The sequence below is a fragment of the Hydra viridissima genome, unplaced genomic scaffold, assembly GCF_058129835.1.
Source record: "Hydra viridissima isolate aposymbiotic clone 2 unplaced genomic scaffold, HvirCarnegie_v1 scaffold_11, whole genome shotgun sequence".
NCBI classification, from domain to species: Eukaryota; Metazoa; Cnidaria; class Hydrozoa; order Anthoathecata; family Hydridae; genus Hydra; species Hydra viridissima.
In genome coordinates, this window is record NW_028324310.1 from 4,983,040 (window position 1) to 4,999,066 (window position 16,027).

General features: G+C 26.9%; 1 protein-coding gene across 1 annotated transcript in view; it reads right to left on the reverse strand.

The window, feature by feature from the left end:
* LOC145191410 (protein Aster-B-like) overlaps window positions 1-14,587 on the reverse strand; it is a 28,581-nt gene extending 13,994 nt beyond the window's left edge. The window contains exons 1-5 of the mRNA XM_090066069.1: window positions 14,238-14,587; window positions 7,788-7,857; window positions 6,878-6,965; window positions 1,884-1,987; window positions 1,353-1,448 (exon numbers count right to left, since the gene is read on the reverse strand). Coding sequence (XP_089922195.1) covers window positions 1,353-1,448; window positions 1,884-1,987; window positions 6,878-6,965; window positions 7,788-7,857; window positions 14,238-14,497 — 618 coding nt within the window. The 5' untranslated portion in view covers window positions 14,498-14,587. The remainder of the gene's footprint in view (window positions 1-1,352; window positions 1,449-1,883; window positions 1,988-6,877; window positions 6,966-7,787; window positions 7,858-14,237) is intronic.
* Between the last annotated feature and the right edge of the window lie 1,440 nt (window positions 14,588-16,027).

Below are 16,027 nucleotides of genomic sequence, written 5' to 3' on the forward strand. Positions count from 1 at the left end.
TTTCTTGAAAAAGTAATAGATCTTTGAAACTAAAATTCCATATATTTCAGTTGTTTTTCCAGTTAGATTTTTTGTGCCTAGTAAGATTATAAGCAGCTAAAAATATTAACAGCAAAATTTGGGAAATTGGGCCCCAAAGTTGGTTTATAGAAACTAGTTGTTTTATTAAACTTTAAGCATGTTCCTTTTATATTTGAGCATTTTAAGTACATTTATTGAATTCAGTATCAAAAAAACATCATATATGTTTATTTTCATATTTTTATTTCTTATTTTTTTAAGAAAAATGTTTTTTCAGAATGTCAAGAAAACCGGGTCATTTTGAGAAACCAGGTCAATATTAAAGTTGCAGTATCTTGTCTACAGCTCAACATTTTTAGCTGAAATTCTGTTAACTTTTCTTTTTAAGATGCAACAGCCAAAGAAGTTTTTAAAAAATTTGAGGACCCATTGTTCAAAATTTTCTAAACTTTGGTAGATTTGATGCGGAATTACCCAAAAACTAAATGGAATAATTTAATGAACATGAAATTCTCTGAGTTGTTCTGAAAAATAAAAAGCTTTATAACCAGTGATATCTTTTTCTTAAACCTAATTTTATTTGCGTTTAAAAAAAAAAATTTGTCTTTGGAAATTTATAACCTCTTATTGTATATGTCTACTTGGGGTCTTTTAGGGATTTTTTGCCCATAGTGACAATATGAGAGTATCTATGGGAATTATATAGCTATAATACATGGAGAGTAAGTGTCCTTTAATGCATGGATGATTATAACCTTTACGATTGCCTTTGGCTGTTTTCTAAAACACTTAAAAGTGTTACTTTTGGTGTTAGGTTTTGAAACTTCCAGTTTTTAAGTTGTTTGCAATAAATGATTAAGGTATTTGAGAAACTAAGTGTTAGCCAGCAACTATTTTTTCTGATTTCTTTATAGACTTTTAGTTGAGTCATTATGTCAATCATAATCCTAAATGTATGAGGGTATTAAAACTACAACACTACAAGCGTGTTGATCACAAAACATTTATGCAAAGGAATGAATTTTCACCAGGAAAATGAAATACTAATATCCGTAAATTAGTATTAAAAAAACATTTATGTGAGTGAACACTTATGTAAGTGAACACTTATGAGAGTGAACACTTATGTAAGTGAACACTTATGTAAGTTTATCAACAGTATTTATCAACAGTATGAGCTACATTTGATTTTAAAACATCAAACTGGAAAATGAGAATCATTTAAAGATCATTTTTATTAAGCATATACATAAGCAAAAATTTTTTTTAAGCATATACATAAGCGAAAAAAATTGTGTGTATAACCAACATTTCAGAATTATAAAGCTTACTTTATCAGTGCTCGTGTAAATCTGTATTGCATTAGGAATGAGTTTGGCAGTTTTCTCTTTTGTTATAGCTGTAACATCACACCATTGCACAGTCACCTATACATAATAAAAAATTACTAAATCTCAACAACATATTCAATAAATTTCAACAACATATTCAATAAATCTTAACAACATATTCAATAATGAGAAACCTTATAAAATCAAATTGAAGTCTTTGTAAGATCTTTTAATACATTTTTCTGCTTTTTGACCTTATGAATAATTCTCATGAAAATGAAAATTTTTAATTGACATTTAAAAACATTTAAAAACAACAAAAAAAAAACATTTTGGTTTATCTCATATGAATTTTTTTTCAGCACAAATACATTTTGCATGCAAAGAGATGAAAGCTCTAAACAAAGTTCTCAAACTGGCAGTTCAATAGAATAGTTATAATTACGGTATTATACTACCATATTAAAAAAAGAAATTGACCATCTAGTGACATCTTAACAACCCTAAAATGTGAATTTAAATATCTGTTACCAATGTTTCCCATCCAATTATATTGGCATAAAAACACAGCCATGTCTGCGATAGATAAAGACGCCCATGTATGAGGATATCTCGGTAAAAAGCACAAGAATAATCTGAAAAAAATAATAATAAAATAATAATACAACTTCACAGATTTCATAATAAATGTAAAACACTGCACATTTTGACGCTTTGAGTAGTAAGCTAAAACTATAATATATCTAGAGCTTAATATATCTAGAGCTTTATATATCTAGCATAATATATCTAGAGCTTTATATATCTAGCATAATATATCTAGAGCTTTGATAAACAGATATATATCTGTTTTTTTGGGATCTTAAAACCGTGAACTAATTAAGTATTTTAAATTAATTTAAATTTATACTAATTACAGCAATAGAGTTAACACCTCAATATATTTACAATAAAACCTTTTAGTAAAAAAGGCAATAATTCAAATTTAAGAGTTGATAAAAATGTAGAAGTTTAGTTTTCTAAAATTAACTTATACATCCTTTTATGTCTTAAATATACTGGTTATTAAAAGGGCTTAAACAGTTAGAAAAATTAAAAAAAAGCCTGAAAAAAATCCATTAAGCCTTCCATGTCAATTCAGTGAACAACACTAAGCTCCTCAGTGTGGAAAAACACATTCAAACCTTCTTTGTACCTCTTACTCAATGAAAACACAATTGCTTCAGGAAGCTATCTTCTCTAATAACTATCAACATTTAGTGCATTACTCTAAGAGCCTATTTATCAATACTGTCATGACAAAATCAATTGGAAAGAATAGAAAATTACAGGCACCTTCTAAAACCTCTAAAAAAAATTCCTCTGCATACATTATATTCTTTTTTGTTAACAGTTTTAAAAAAATACATAAAATGAAGGACAATTGAGTTATGAGAACTTATGTTAGGAATCTCTCCAAAACTACCACTGTTTAAAAGAATATATGCAATGCAAGAATGCCAGTATTAAATACAGAACTAATTATATAATCAATAATATTTATGAGAAGAAAAAATCTTTATTTTTTTTTTCAATCTCTATCTGAAAAACCAAGGTCAATACACATAATAGGAAAATAGCAGCTTTTAAAAACCTTCAAATATAGTATCCTATTTATTTAAGTGTAATTCTATTTTAACTGTTTGTATAAATTCTATAGATGCTAATACAAATACAAAAGCATTAGTTAGATGGATAAGGAGCAGAGACAAAAGTGAACTTTGCATCTTGATTAAATTGAATCGTCAGTTTAACTTTGTTTATTCAGTGTTTCAGAAAAAAGATTCTCTGCAGCTTTTGTTCTTTTAAAAATCAAAACAATTTTTTTTTAAATGTCTTTTAATATGTTTGTTATTGAAAAATCTTTTTAACCTATTTAGCTAAGATAGCTAACATATGAAGAACATGTTAAAGTTTTATCAAAAAAACTTGAGAGATAAAAAAAGTCTACAGTGCACATAACCCTTTTGGAAAATGAAAGAGTTGCAGAAATATTTAAAAAACTAAAAGGCCTTCAAATTTTGTGTTAAGTGCCCCTTTGGTGCTATAAAGATTCTTTAGCAAGAGTTGTTAAAGCTGAACTAGCAAAAACTTTTAAAACTTATTTAACTCTTTTAGGAAAAAACCTCTACTTTATAGCCAGGTTTAGCAGTATATTGCTAAGGATTCAATAAATGATATAGGCATTTCTACAGACATGTGAATAAACAGGAGCATTAATAGTTTTATGAATTGAAAAATGATTAAATATTAACATTTTTTTTTAGGTGGTTATGTCAAGATCGCTGCAATCTGACAGAATTCAAAGGTAATAAATTGATGAGATCTTTTCAACAGGCAAGCATGAAACACTTCATTTTGCCTGCAATCAATAATGAATTATATCTAAATTCTATTGTGAAAAAAAAAAAAAAATTTGAGTGGCCCAAAAATTTTTTTTTTCAAAAATGTATATTGGAATCTCCCATTTTAACCATCAACTGAAACAAAAATTTGATCAAAACTTGAAGTAGTATGAAGCATGTTAAGTAGTTTTCACTCCATGTTTCTGATTTTATCCTATATGCAACCATTTGATAGATTAAACTATCTGATGTCCATAAAAATAACAACAAGCAATCTAATTGTTTATTCGTTCGAGTAACAGCTCTACATTTCACTGACTTTTTTAGCCCTTGCCATTCTTTGTGGATGTTTAGAACTTGCTTAACTATATGTGTAACATGCTGATGGACAGTAGGGATAACAGCTTTCTCCCAAATATCAAGACATTGTTGCACTGGTAACACTTTGTTAGCACTTTGTTTTAAGACCAAGTACAAAGCCTGTTGCAATAAAACCATATTCTTAATTTGATGCTCCAATCAGTCACACTTATGACTGATGTCTTGCTTTCATGGCTTCATAGTTTGAAGTTGCTATTGCAAACCAGAGACCATTGAAATAAAATGACCACACTTCAGCATTGATAACTGAGCAATAGGGCATGTTTCTTAGTTCTTACTTGATCCATGGTCAAACTTCATAGACTTAATACCACCTCTAAGTATTCATTAAATAATAGAAAATTTCACCAAACTTATTATTTTATATTAGAGTCATTTGGATCACCCACAAATTTGTACCCATGTTTTTACAGATGAACTTTATATGAAACATCCAAAGTGTGGAACAAAGAATCACTTTGATGAAAAAGTATGGTGATTTAGATGCCCTGAATGTCAGAATTGTAAATCATTATCCAACTAGCTAGGAATTTCCACCACAAGCTGGGTATGTAAGATAAAATCTGTTTATATCTGGCTAAAACCAAAAATTAAACTGATAAAATGCTATTGGAGATGTTTTAGAAAATGTTCTGACAAAGATTATTGCCATTGTAGATATCCTATTCTCAAGATGTAAATAAAACATTGATGTTTTGAAATGGTAGGATGTTAATTCAAAATGATTTCAGTACTTTTTCAGTTATAAAAAATCTAGTCATACCTTTAAAGGAAAAAGAGGTGTTCAACTGCAGTGCTTGTGGACATTTTCTAAATGCTGCAACATCACAATTCTGATGAGTGAATTTTATGCCAGTAATGAATGGTAAACACTGAATGTTTTTGTATTTATACAGTTGTTTATTATCATATTTAAATACTTTAGCTGTACAATTCTATTGTACAGCTAAAGTATTTAAATTTATCAAATTCCAGTAACAATTGCTAAATTGGAATTGCTAGTAGTTTAATTTTATTCCTGAATTGAAACTAGTTTTTCAAACATTTAAAAACAATATAATAAATAATATTAACAATAATAACAATAACAGTAATAATAATAATAATAATAATAATAATAATAATAATAATAATAATAATAATAATAATAATAATAATAATAATAATAATAATAATAATAATAATAATAATAATAATAATAATAATTATTATTATTATTATTATTATTATTATTATTATTATAATTAATAATAATAATTTATAAACAATAAAAATAAAGTATCTGTTCCATACTTCAGCTTGAGATTCTCAGAACTTCAAATTAAGGAGTTCAGGGGGACATTGGTGAAACTCTTAAAGGACTCAGGGATGTTTTTAAGGTTTTTAACTTGAAGAATGTGAGATAAAAAAGGTAAAACAAGAAGTCTACACTGGGTAGTTATTCTTTAAGAGATGCACATTTACAAGTGCTCAGTTTTAAAATACAAATTTAAATCTGTTACTAAGAAAGTGCTTCAGGACCATCTGCAAATAGTCTTCAGAAAAAATCAAGAAGATCAAAATGCATGCAATACACTTTTCTAGTGTAAAAATAATGTAGACCAAGTCAGCATCAGGTCATGTACAGATATGACAAGCAACATTCTTAAAAGATTAAAAAACACATATAACATCAATGATAAGAAAGTAGAAAAAATACTGACAGAATTCAATATTTGTAATACTAAAGCAATTGATCAAATTAGCAGCATATAAGTTGTCAACTTGAAAAGTATTATTTAAACCCACCAAGAAGATTCTACTATCATAGAAAGCATGTCCAAATTTAACAGAATGTCAACTAGTATTGAGACAGGCAATGAGAATCTTGAAGTACTGCACACTCATTGTTTGGACAGTGATAAACTTGTCTGAGTTGTAAATGTTGAAAACTACATTCAGGGACTGAGATCAAAGAATTTCTCCAGCAATCTGAGCAAAGAAATTCTCCAGCAATCTGAGCAAAAAACTTCTCTAGCAATCTGAGCAAAGAACTTCTCCAGCTTTTCCTACTGAAAGTTTTGTTTGGTGTGCAATCTCAGGAAACATGTTCCTTTTAATGAAAAAAACATTGTGCAGTACCGCAGTAATACCAGCAAGTATACCAGACACAGAAATCAATTTAAATATGAAGCAACACATGCAATGTTATTGGTACATAAGTTTGATAAACATTTGAACTTTGTAAAAAAGTTATACAAGGAAAACCAAGAAGTTTGCAAATTATTTAGACTCTTTTGTGTAAGTAAATCTGATTTAATTTAAGTCATACTTGCAATATAAGTTATATTTGCAAACTCATGTTTTTGGTATACATATTTTTTGGTATACATATTTTTTGGTACACATCATTGAATGTTGCTATTTAATGTCTTGTTTTCATGAAAAAAACTATGGATGGTGAAAGGTAACATAGAGTTAGGGTAAAAGGTAAAACTAGTTTTTCTGAATTTCTTTTTCAAACATTTTAAATACTCTTCTTGGATTACTATTAGTCAATACTGCATAGAGTTGTTTATGAATTTAATGAATTATTTTTTTTATGATGTAACTTTGTTTTTTTTTAAATAAAAACACAATAAAGGGAAGGTGTTGTATCCTTCTTATCAGAGTCAACTACAATAAGTGCTTTTTTTGCTAGAGCCAGGCCCTTTTCATATTCTGGATATAAAATAAATAATATTTTTGGAAAATTAGTGAAAATAATTATTATCAACCTACCGCTTATCAGCTCTTCTTCTGCAGACATGTCTTTCAGTATCTTTTGGAATAGGTCTGATTTAGATTTCTGGTTAACTCCAGAAATAATCTAAAATTTAACATAAAAAATTGAGAATAAAACATCTAAAACACCAAGAAAATTGAACCAACTTTTTAAAAAAGGAGCAAACTACAATTATCTAAAGTCAATAAAATTTTAAAAAGCTGCAATTTTTGTTTCTATTGAGCTAAAATAGAATTAAAACATAAACACCTTTTGACATTTAAAAATTAGTGAAAAAACACTTCTATACAGAGAAAAATAAAAACAGAAATCAACTTTTTAAACGTTCTAAATCTAAAAGAACTGCAGAAAAAAAACATTCTAAAAATACAAAGTTTTTACAAAATATAAAGAACACTTATGATAGCAAACATTCTTTAAAATAAAAAAAATTTTAAAATAAATCTAAATAAATGAATATTTTTAGGGAAGAAAGTTTTTTATTTGCATTCAAAAAATTTATTTTCAGACCATTAACTGAAAACCTGCAAACTTGAGACTTTTCAAAGCCTATGGTGGATTTTTTTTTTTTTTTGATATTGATAAAAAATTTCTAGTGTATGTTAAGCTATAAAATCAAAAAATATATAAAGAATTTTATCTCGCATTAAGTTACAAAGTTAGAAATAAAATATACAATTATTGGAATGTAACTGGTAGTTTTCATTTGTAGAGACTTAAATGCTTTTATCCAAACTAAAGGAGCTTCATTTCCTGTCATTAAATTTCCTGTCATTAAATTTACCACTAAACTAATTTCTGACCACTTTAAGCTCTCAAAAGCCTAACCAATCACAGTTGACAAGTAAATCAAATGACCAAATACATTACATAAAATTTTTAAAAAGACAAAAGAACAATTTATACCTGTGTAATCCTGTTCTTTTTTTTATTTTTCTTATCTTTTGATTCATCTGTCAAACCATTTCGAAAATGTCTAAGAAAATATTGGATAATATAATCCTAAATTCATTTCAATCTTTTATTACATCATTTAGGTCCAAGAAACACGATACTTTGCTTATATAGACTATAACCTGACACATTTGATAAAATGAAATTATTACTTAAAAAACTTAAAAATTATTAAAATTCAATGTCAAAGTCATAAAAACTTTACTTATGCTAGAGGACCAAATAAAACATTAAGCAATTGATACATTTGATGTCATCAAAACAGTTGATAACTTTCATCAATATATCAAATGTTGTATAATTTTTAATTCTATTAGACTTTGATACAACTTGTAATATTCCTTCTTAATAGTACAACTTGTAATATTTCTTCTTAATAGTAGTAACACTCAACAATATTTTAAAGAACATTTCTATATATATGCTATCTCACACACAGATATACATGCATAAATAGATACATACATAGATACATACACATACATACATACATACATACATACATACATACATACATACATACATACATACATACATACATACATACATACATACATACATACATACATACATACATACATACATACATAGAATTTCTATTCAATGATTTAGCAATATTAATTATTTTATGACTGTTAAAATAATTTTGGATGATATCTTTTGTTTAATAACCTTAGCAATTAATTCTTAATGTGTTTACATTGCCATGAAGTTATTACAGCTACTTCCTTCCATACATAAAAACCTTTACAGCTATTACTTAGAGTTGAGTGATATTTACAGCTATTACTGTTGAGTTGAGTGATATTTAAAAAAATAACTGAAACTAAAAAACATAATATGCTAACATCTACAATATATTAATAACCATAATAAATTAATTTTTCAAATGCATATTTATTAATCATTAGTTTAATTTTTCAATAGATAACTTACTACCTAATTTTTACAACTTTTTAAACCAATAATTAAATAATTCCTATTTAATAATAAAACAAAAATACAACAATTTTTTTTTTCTTAATTTCTCTTAAATTAACTCAGTTGAAAAAAATCTAAACTGTATTAAAAAAAAAGTGAAATGAATCTTTAAAACAAAATAGGAAAAAATATTTGAACTTACAACTGCACAGCATTTTCTTAAGTACAAATATATATATATATATATATATATATAATAACCCATATCACTAGATCTATATAAACAGCTATTATCATTAGTTAAGCTGCTATTTTGACAGCTATTGTCTTGTTAAAACTTTTCTAAAAAGTTAATTTACATTTAGCATCCACACTGGGTGACATGAATACTGACATGAAAGTCAACAATATTTTTATCAACTTTTTTTTTTTTTTAATTTTGCATAAAGAATATCACAAAATGAAGAACTTACTTTGTCTGCTTGTGAGTTTCATCAGTTCAAAGAAACTAACTTTGAGTTTCATCAGTTCAAAGAAACTTTAACAGTAAAAATAAACTTTACAGTCACTTGGAACAATTTCCTTTTATTAACTGTAAACATGCTAAAGTATGTTCCATGGCACACCTCAAAAGCTCCACAAAGCATACACACAGCTCAAAACACTCATTATATGTAGAGTGCATCATTTGCTTGCTATCAAATGGAAGCTATAAGCAGAATAAAACTGGTGCCAATTTTTTCATACTGTTAGGAAAATGTTTTATAATTTTTATTTAAATGTCAAATGATGCAAAAAACTTTTTGTTTTTAAATATAAAAGGGCAAATATTATCTAGTTTTTCAGTAAGTTTAATGCTCAGTAGATAAAAATGCATGAAGTACACAAAGCTTTGAGTTTAATTATTAACATTTTAAATGAATACTGTTTATAGTTAGTAAAAGGTTATTAAATAAATAATGATGCTCAATAAAATTTTGAAAAATACACACACACACACACACACACACACACACACACACACACACACACACACACACACACACACACACACACACACAAAAGAATAAATGAAACCAGGCATTTAGATGGCTATAATTTATGTATAAAAAAGCTGTCTTAATTAGAAAAGAAAAACCAAAACTGTTTTTATAAACATTTTTGTTTTTACATAATATTATATATTATCTATTTTATAGTATGTATGTATAGATGTATATGTTGTATGTATGTATAGATGTATATGTATGTATAGATGTATATGTTGAGGTGTATTTTATAGCACTATAGATGTATAAGCTGAGGTGTATTTTATAGTAATATAGTTGCATTAAGTATTTACATAAATATTACAATATATTAAATATCTGGTAAAAATTGTTCTTGTTCAAAAATACTACTTAGCAAATACAAAAGAATATTAAAAGCACCTTGACAACACTTGGTTTTATTTTAGTTTTTTTTGTCTCCTAATAATAAATAAACCTAATAATCCAATTTTGTTTTCATTTGTGGATTAAGGTTTAAGCTTAATCTCAGATCTCATATGAAACCCATAGCAACCTTTAGTTTTTGGAATTATGTTGATTTGAGTTTTTATAACTTAAATTTTAAGTAATTATGATTTTGATTTTGATAGGTTGGTTTTATGTGATAACCAGGTGTTTTTTTTATAAGTTTTGATCATTATAATAAACAATCTTTCAAAATCTGCAACAAAAAAGGGAGTCTGACTATAAAATAGCAACCAATCTTAATGTATAAGCTAGATTAGTCTACCTCTACCTAGCTATATGTTAAAATTTAAAAACATTATCGAGACACTATGTAATATACTTACTTCTTCTTCTTACGTCTTCAATCTTTGTAATTTTCATTATAAAAGATATTTATTTATTAAAACTGAAAGGTTTGTGAGGCATTGTCAAGGTTTTTTAATGCAATATTCAAAGGCAAATAAGAAGTAATAATTTTTTTGTAATGCAACAAACCCAAAAATGTTTACTAGATTTATATCAAACTACATAGCCTTAAGACCATAATCAGACAATTTACACTTGAAATGATTAAACAGGTTTGCACCAGTTTTCTCAGCTACTTTCTCTGAAATTTTAATCCAAGTATTCTTAAATTTATAAATTGTGTCACATTTTAAATGTTTGCATTTTCTCTCGCACTTCATCTCCAAAAATATTCTATTGGTCTTTTGTTAGATATACATACACATAAAAGTTCTTAACTGGTGCATTTCTTTCTTTGGTCACAGTCTTTTGTTTATCTATATAACTGCACATAACACATGCATAAAGCAAGCTAGCTATATCTGTTCAGATTTGCTTGTATCAACAAAACGTTTCAATACTTATTGAATTGTGTTTTTACATCTTCATCTTCAAATCATTTGTTTGCTGACTATCAATATTCATTATTTGTTCAAGAAAAAATGAAGAATTCTCTTAGCATTTTCACACTTTTTTCGCATCATGTTGATAGCAAGATGTGATTCAACAAATTGAATTAGTAGAATTTGGTAATTCAGAAAATAAATAGTTTATTGGTCCTATCCTATCCTATTCTTATATCCAAATCCTATTCATAAAAATATAGTTTAAGTATTAACTATCTAATAATTACAATACAAAAAAATTAACTAAGAAAGTATCTGACATGTTTTAGCTCAACCATTTCAATAACACCAGCACTTATAAAATTTAACTAAATTAAATATTTATAATTATTTAGTAATACTAGTTTATCTTTACAAATGGTTTGTACGGACAACCTGAACATAATCAAACATTGTTAAAGATAAAGTTTAAATGATTCTTTGGGAAAACTGATTGATTTAACCCATTCTGAAGTTTGCCTTTTTTCCTTCCTATCTTGAAATATTCCTGTAAAAAATATTTTAAAAATATGATGTAAAAAAGCCTATTTTTACTCCTTCAGCTGTTCAAACTTGATGATGTAAAAAAGCCTATTATGACTCCTTCAGCTATTCAAACTTGATGATGTAAAAAAGCCTATTATTACTCCTTCAGCTGTTCAAACTTGATGATATAGATACCTCTTCTTCAACTTCTGACTCATTATAAGTTTCTGATTATACCATTCTCAATCGTTTTTCTTCTGTTGCTCATTTTTGATAGCCCAAAACACTTCATTGAATCATTCATTGCTTCTTATTACTAGATCTCTACAAGAATTACACAACTCCTAATTCTTGACCAGTTATAAAGTTGGTTATTTATCTTTTTCAGAAATTGGTTTTATAATAGTAAAAATAAATTGGCATTATTAATTCTTTGCATAAAGCTTTTTAAAATACATAAGCAAAAACTTTAAAAAAATATTAGCAGATGAATCATTTAAACTTACTATTTATCTTCAACGATGTTTGATTATGCTCAGGTTTTCTGTACAAACCATTTTGTACAGATTTTCTTCCAAAAAAAAATAACATGACTAAGTTAGTATGAATATTTTAATTTAGTTAATTTGGGCACTACATTTAGACAACTTTCATACTTTATCACTTGATAAAATTGGTTGAAAATTTTGATAGGGCTGAATTTTGCTTCCTCAGTCTTGTTAAAAGGACATTCCTCTATTGTCCTTTGGGAAAAAAAAACAAATGCATCTAACAGCTGCAGTAGATCAGTAGTGTGTGATAGCTTAATGTTGCATTATCTAACATGACTAGATGACCTAATGTGTTTTATAATGTGTTTAATAACGTGTTATACAACATGGCTAAGATGACCATCAATAGTTGAAGAAGATTTCCATTTTCATCTTCAAAATAAGTTATCTGCTCCCACTTGATGAAATATGAATATATTTTTTCAGTCAATCAGATTAACTTGAAGACAACTAAGGATATTATTTAAGATTTCAATTGGTAGCAGGTTGGTGTGTTGTTTGAACATGATAGCCAGCATAGAATATCAATGGTGACAGAGCTTCTCCACTCCTACTCAGTGAAACATTTGAAAAATATCTGTTTTTATTCTATCAGATTTATTTTCAAACAACCCATTGATAGTACTTATGATTCAGATTGGCAGAAGGTCAGAGTGTTGTTTGAACAATCTTGACAGGATGCCAACACTACTATGTTCTTTTTTGTTCAAACCAGTTATAGTCTGGAGTATGACTTGGTTTTTGCCAGAGATTACTTTTTACTTTATGGACTCAATGATAAACAACATAAGATTTTTTTTTGTGGCTTGCTTTTTGATTTGCTTTTTGTGTCTTGCTAGTAAGCATTTAAAACTTAGCTGATTCTTTTCATAAAAGTAGCAAGCCAGTCAGGTCTTGGAACACCTTTAAAATTTCAAAAAAACCAATGCTCCTCCATGAGTTTCTTTTGTTGGTAGTGAGTGTTAGTGTAGTGATTGCTCCTTTGAAAAATACTGCAAAAGAAATAATTAGCTATTATTGTCTTAAAAGAAGGTAAAGCAGAAACTATTTTTAATGAAAATTATTGATCTTTTTGGTTTATGGAACTGTATAATGATTATAAAAGATAAAACTACTGTTAATAGTGGTAAAAAAAAAAAAAGGTGTTGTCTACCTCACCTGACTTACATTACTCTTTTTTTCAATTCAAATTTGAAAATTACAAAAATCTTATAGTAGCATTTGACAACAGTGGTCCTTCTTTAAACTACGAAATTTTAGGATGTAGAGATGATATGAAACTGTTCTACAATCTACGCAAAGCATATCATTTTTTTAAAAGAAAAATGGATCTTTTCCTAAAGTTAATTTTCCTAATACATTATCATCTTTTCATTGTGAAAGATGGAATTCAAGAGCAATTTATGCATTTTTAAGTTATTAAAGAGTCATCACAAGCATCCACCACAGCAATATATATGCTGAAGGAGCAGTAAAAGATTCTAAAGAACTCTTAGAAACTTAATTTAAAACTTATTTTGTCTAATATTAAGATGTACAAAAATTAAAATTAATTACAAACTGGATTTACAAATACAACATTGTTTTTATTATTACTAATACTTTTGTTTTTTATTTGTTGGTGACCTTTTTGAAAAATTAATATAAATGAATATGATTTTTAGATATTATACAAAAATGTTCATTAGTATTAGTAGTTCATTATGTATGTTCCTATGCAGGAACTGCTGGATTTTACGCTCTAAAATTCAGGAAGTGAGATTACCTCCTCAAGAACAATTGATAACCCATATTTTGAAGCTGCTGCCTACTTGGCAAATAATGATTCTTCAAACAAATTAGCAAATACCAAATCATTAAAATAATGACCATGATTTTTAGCTACAGAAGAACATTTTTAATACTGCTGGAGTAATTGACAAATAAAAATGATAGAATATTGTTAAAACACAATAAAAACTCATTTGTCTATGCACGTGTATAAATATCTTTACTATGTAATCCATTTAAAATCTAAAACTTATTTATAAACAGTAAAAAAGGAATTAAATGCTTTACCCTGCAGGAGTATTATCACCCAAAACTAAGCCATTTTGATTGTTTGTGCTCCAGCTATCTTGTACTGATGTATGTGAATCTGTACTTGTTCTGGACTTAGCATTTGTATGCACAAAATCAGACAACTTTCTTTTGACTTGACCTTCTCTGGTACTAGAACATTCTGAGTCAAAAGACTTGCTACTTGAAGTGGAGAGTGATTGTAAAGACTTTTTGGGACAAAGTAATGGCTGCAGAAAATCTAAAGTTGGTTCAGCCATTGCTAACTATTACATTTTAAAGAGTAAGACATCATATCTGTATAAGGATATTTATGTTAAACACATAAGTCAGTTTTTATATATATATATATATATATATATATATATATATATATATATATATATATATATATATATATATATATATATATATATATATATATGTATATATATATGTATATATATATATACATATATATATACAGATAGATAGATAGACACACACACACACACACACACATTCGCTACTCAACTATATTACTCATGCTGTTTTACTACAATTTTCACAAGAAAAAGTATTGCTTTTTACAAAACCATTATGCAACCCATGCACTATTAGATATTGTTCATTTAAAAATGTCATTTTTAGTTACTAGATTTAACAATTTGTAACTACAAACTGAAGATGATTTACTACGCACGTATGCAGACTCTCTGTTATTATAGCTTTTTTTTATATTTAATCTCGTAATTATGGAAGAAATTAAAAGCAGATTTCTAATAATCTTGTCAGCGTTTGTGTTCTCTTAGAAATTACTATAACACAAATTTAGTACATTTTCTTAAATAAATTTACAAATTTATTCGTGTTGCGTCAAAAACAAAAATTTAAGTTGTTGGATGATACGTAACCGCAACAGGTCTAAATATTCTCTTTAACTATTTTTGATAAAAGTGAACTTATCTGAATGCGAAAGCAGGCAGTATTGTGAGAGAATTACAAAATCGTACAATTTTATGTTATATAATTTTAGAGCTAATTTTATGCCGTTTTTAATTTTTCAAGAGTAGATAAAAATTCAGCCAAAGAAATTTCGACGAATGAAATCAGATAACTTGAACGGTTATATATATAAAAAAAATTAAATTATGAACATTATAATGTAAATCTTTTTTTTTCTTTTTTTTTTTTTTTATTTATTTTACAAACAGATAACATCTCATTTACAAAGTTTCTTTTCTTTAACCGTTCATTGTTCTTATAAATGAAAAGATTTTATTTCATCAGAAAAAGACCCCTGGGTTTAAGGTTGATAACATCTTAAAATTAAAAAAACTTGCTGACAATTCTCAAATTTTAGCATTCAAGCATCAAAGATTACAAATTTGCTGACAGTTATCTTCAAAGTTTCGATAACAATTGTCAGCTAATTTGCAAAAAATGTCAACTCATCAAACAAAAACAATATGAAATGGTTTGAATCATAATTTTGCATTTAATTGCATTATGTTTAAATAAGCTTCAGTAAAAAAATTGAATGGCACGTTTTTTACACAAAAATGAATAGCAAGATTTTAAAAGATTTAAAAACATGTCATCCCTTGAGAGCAACATATTTGATAACATAAAATTTATTTATCTTTCCACCCGCTTGGTCAAAACTAATGCCACTTTGTCCTCTTTCTATCACTAAATTATTCACTTTTCTGCATTAAATGCGCTAACAAATAATTTATTTGATAGATACTAAACTGATTTAAGAAAACTTATTTTTTCCGTAAACTTCAGTTTTGTAAAGAAAAAAACAA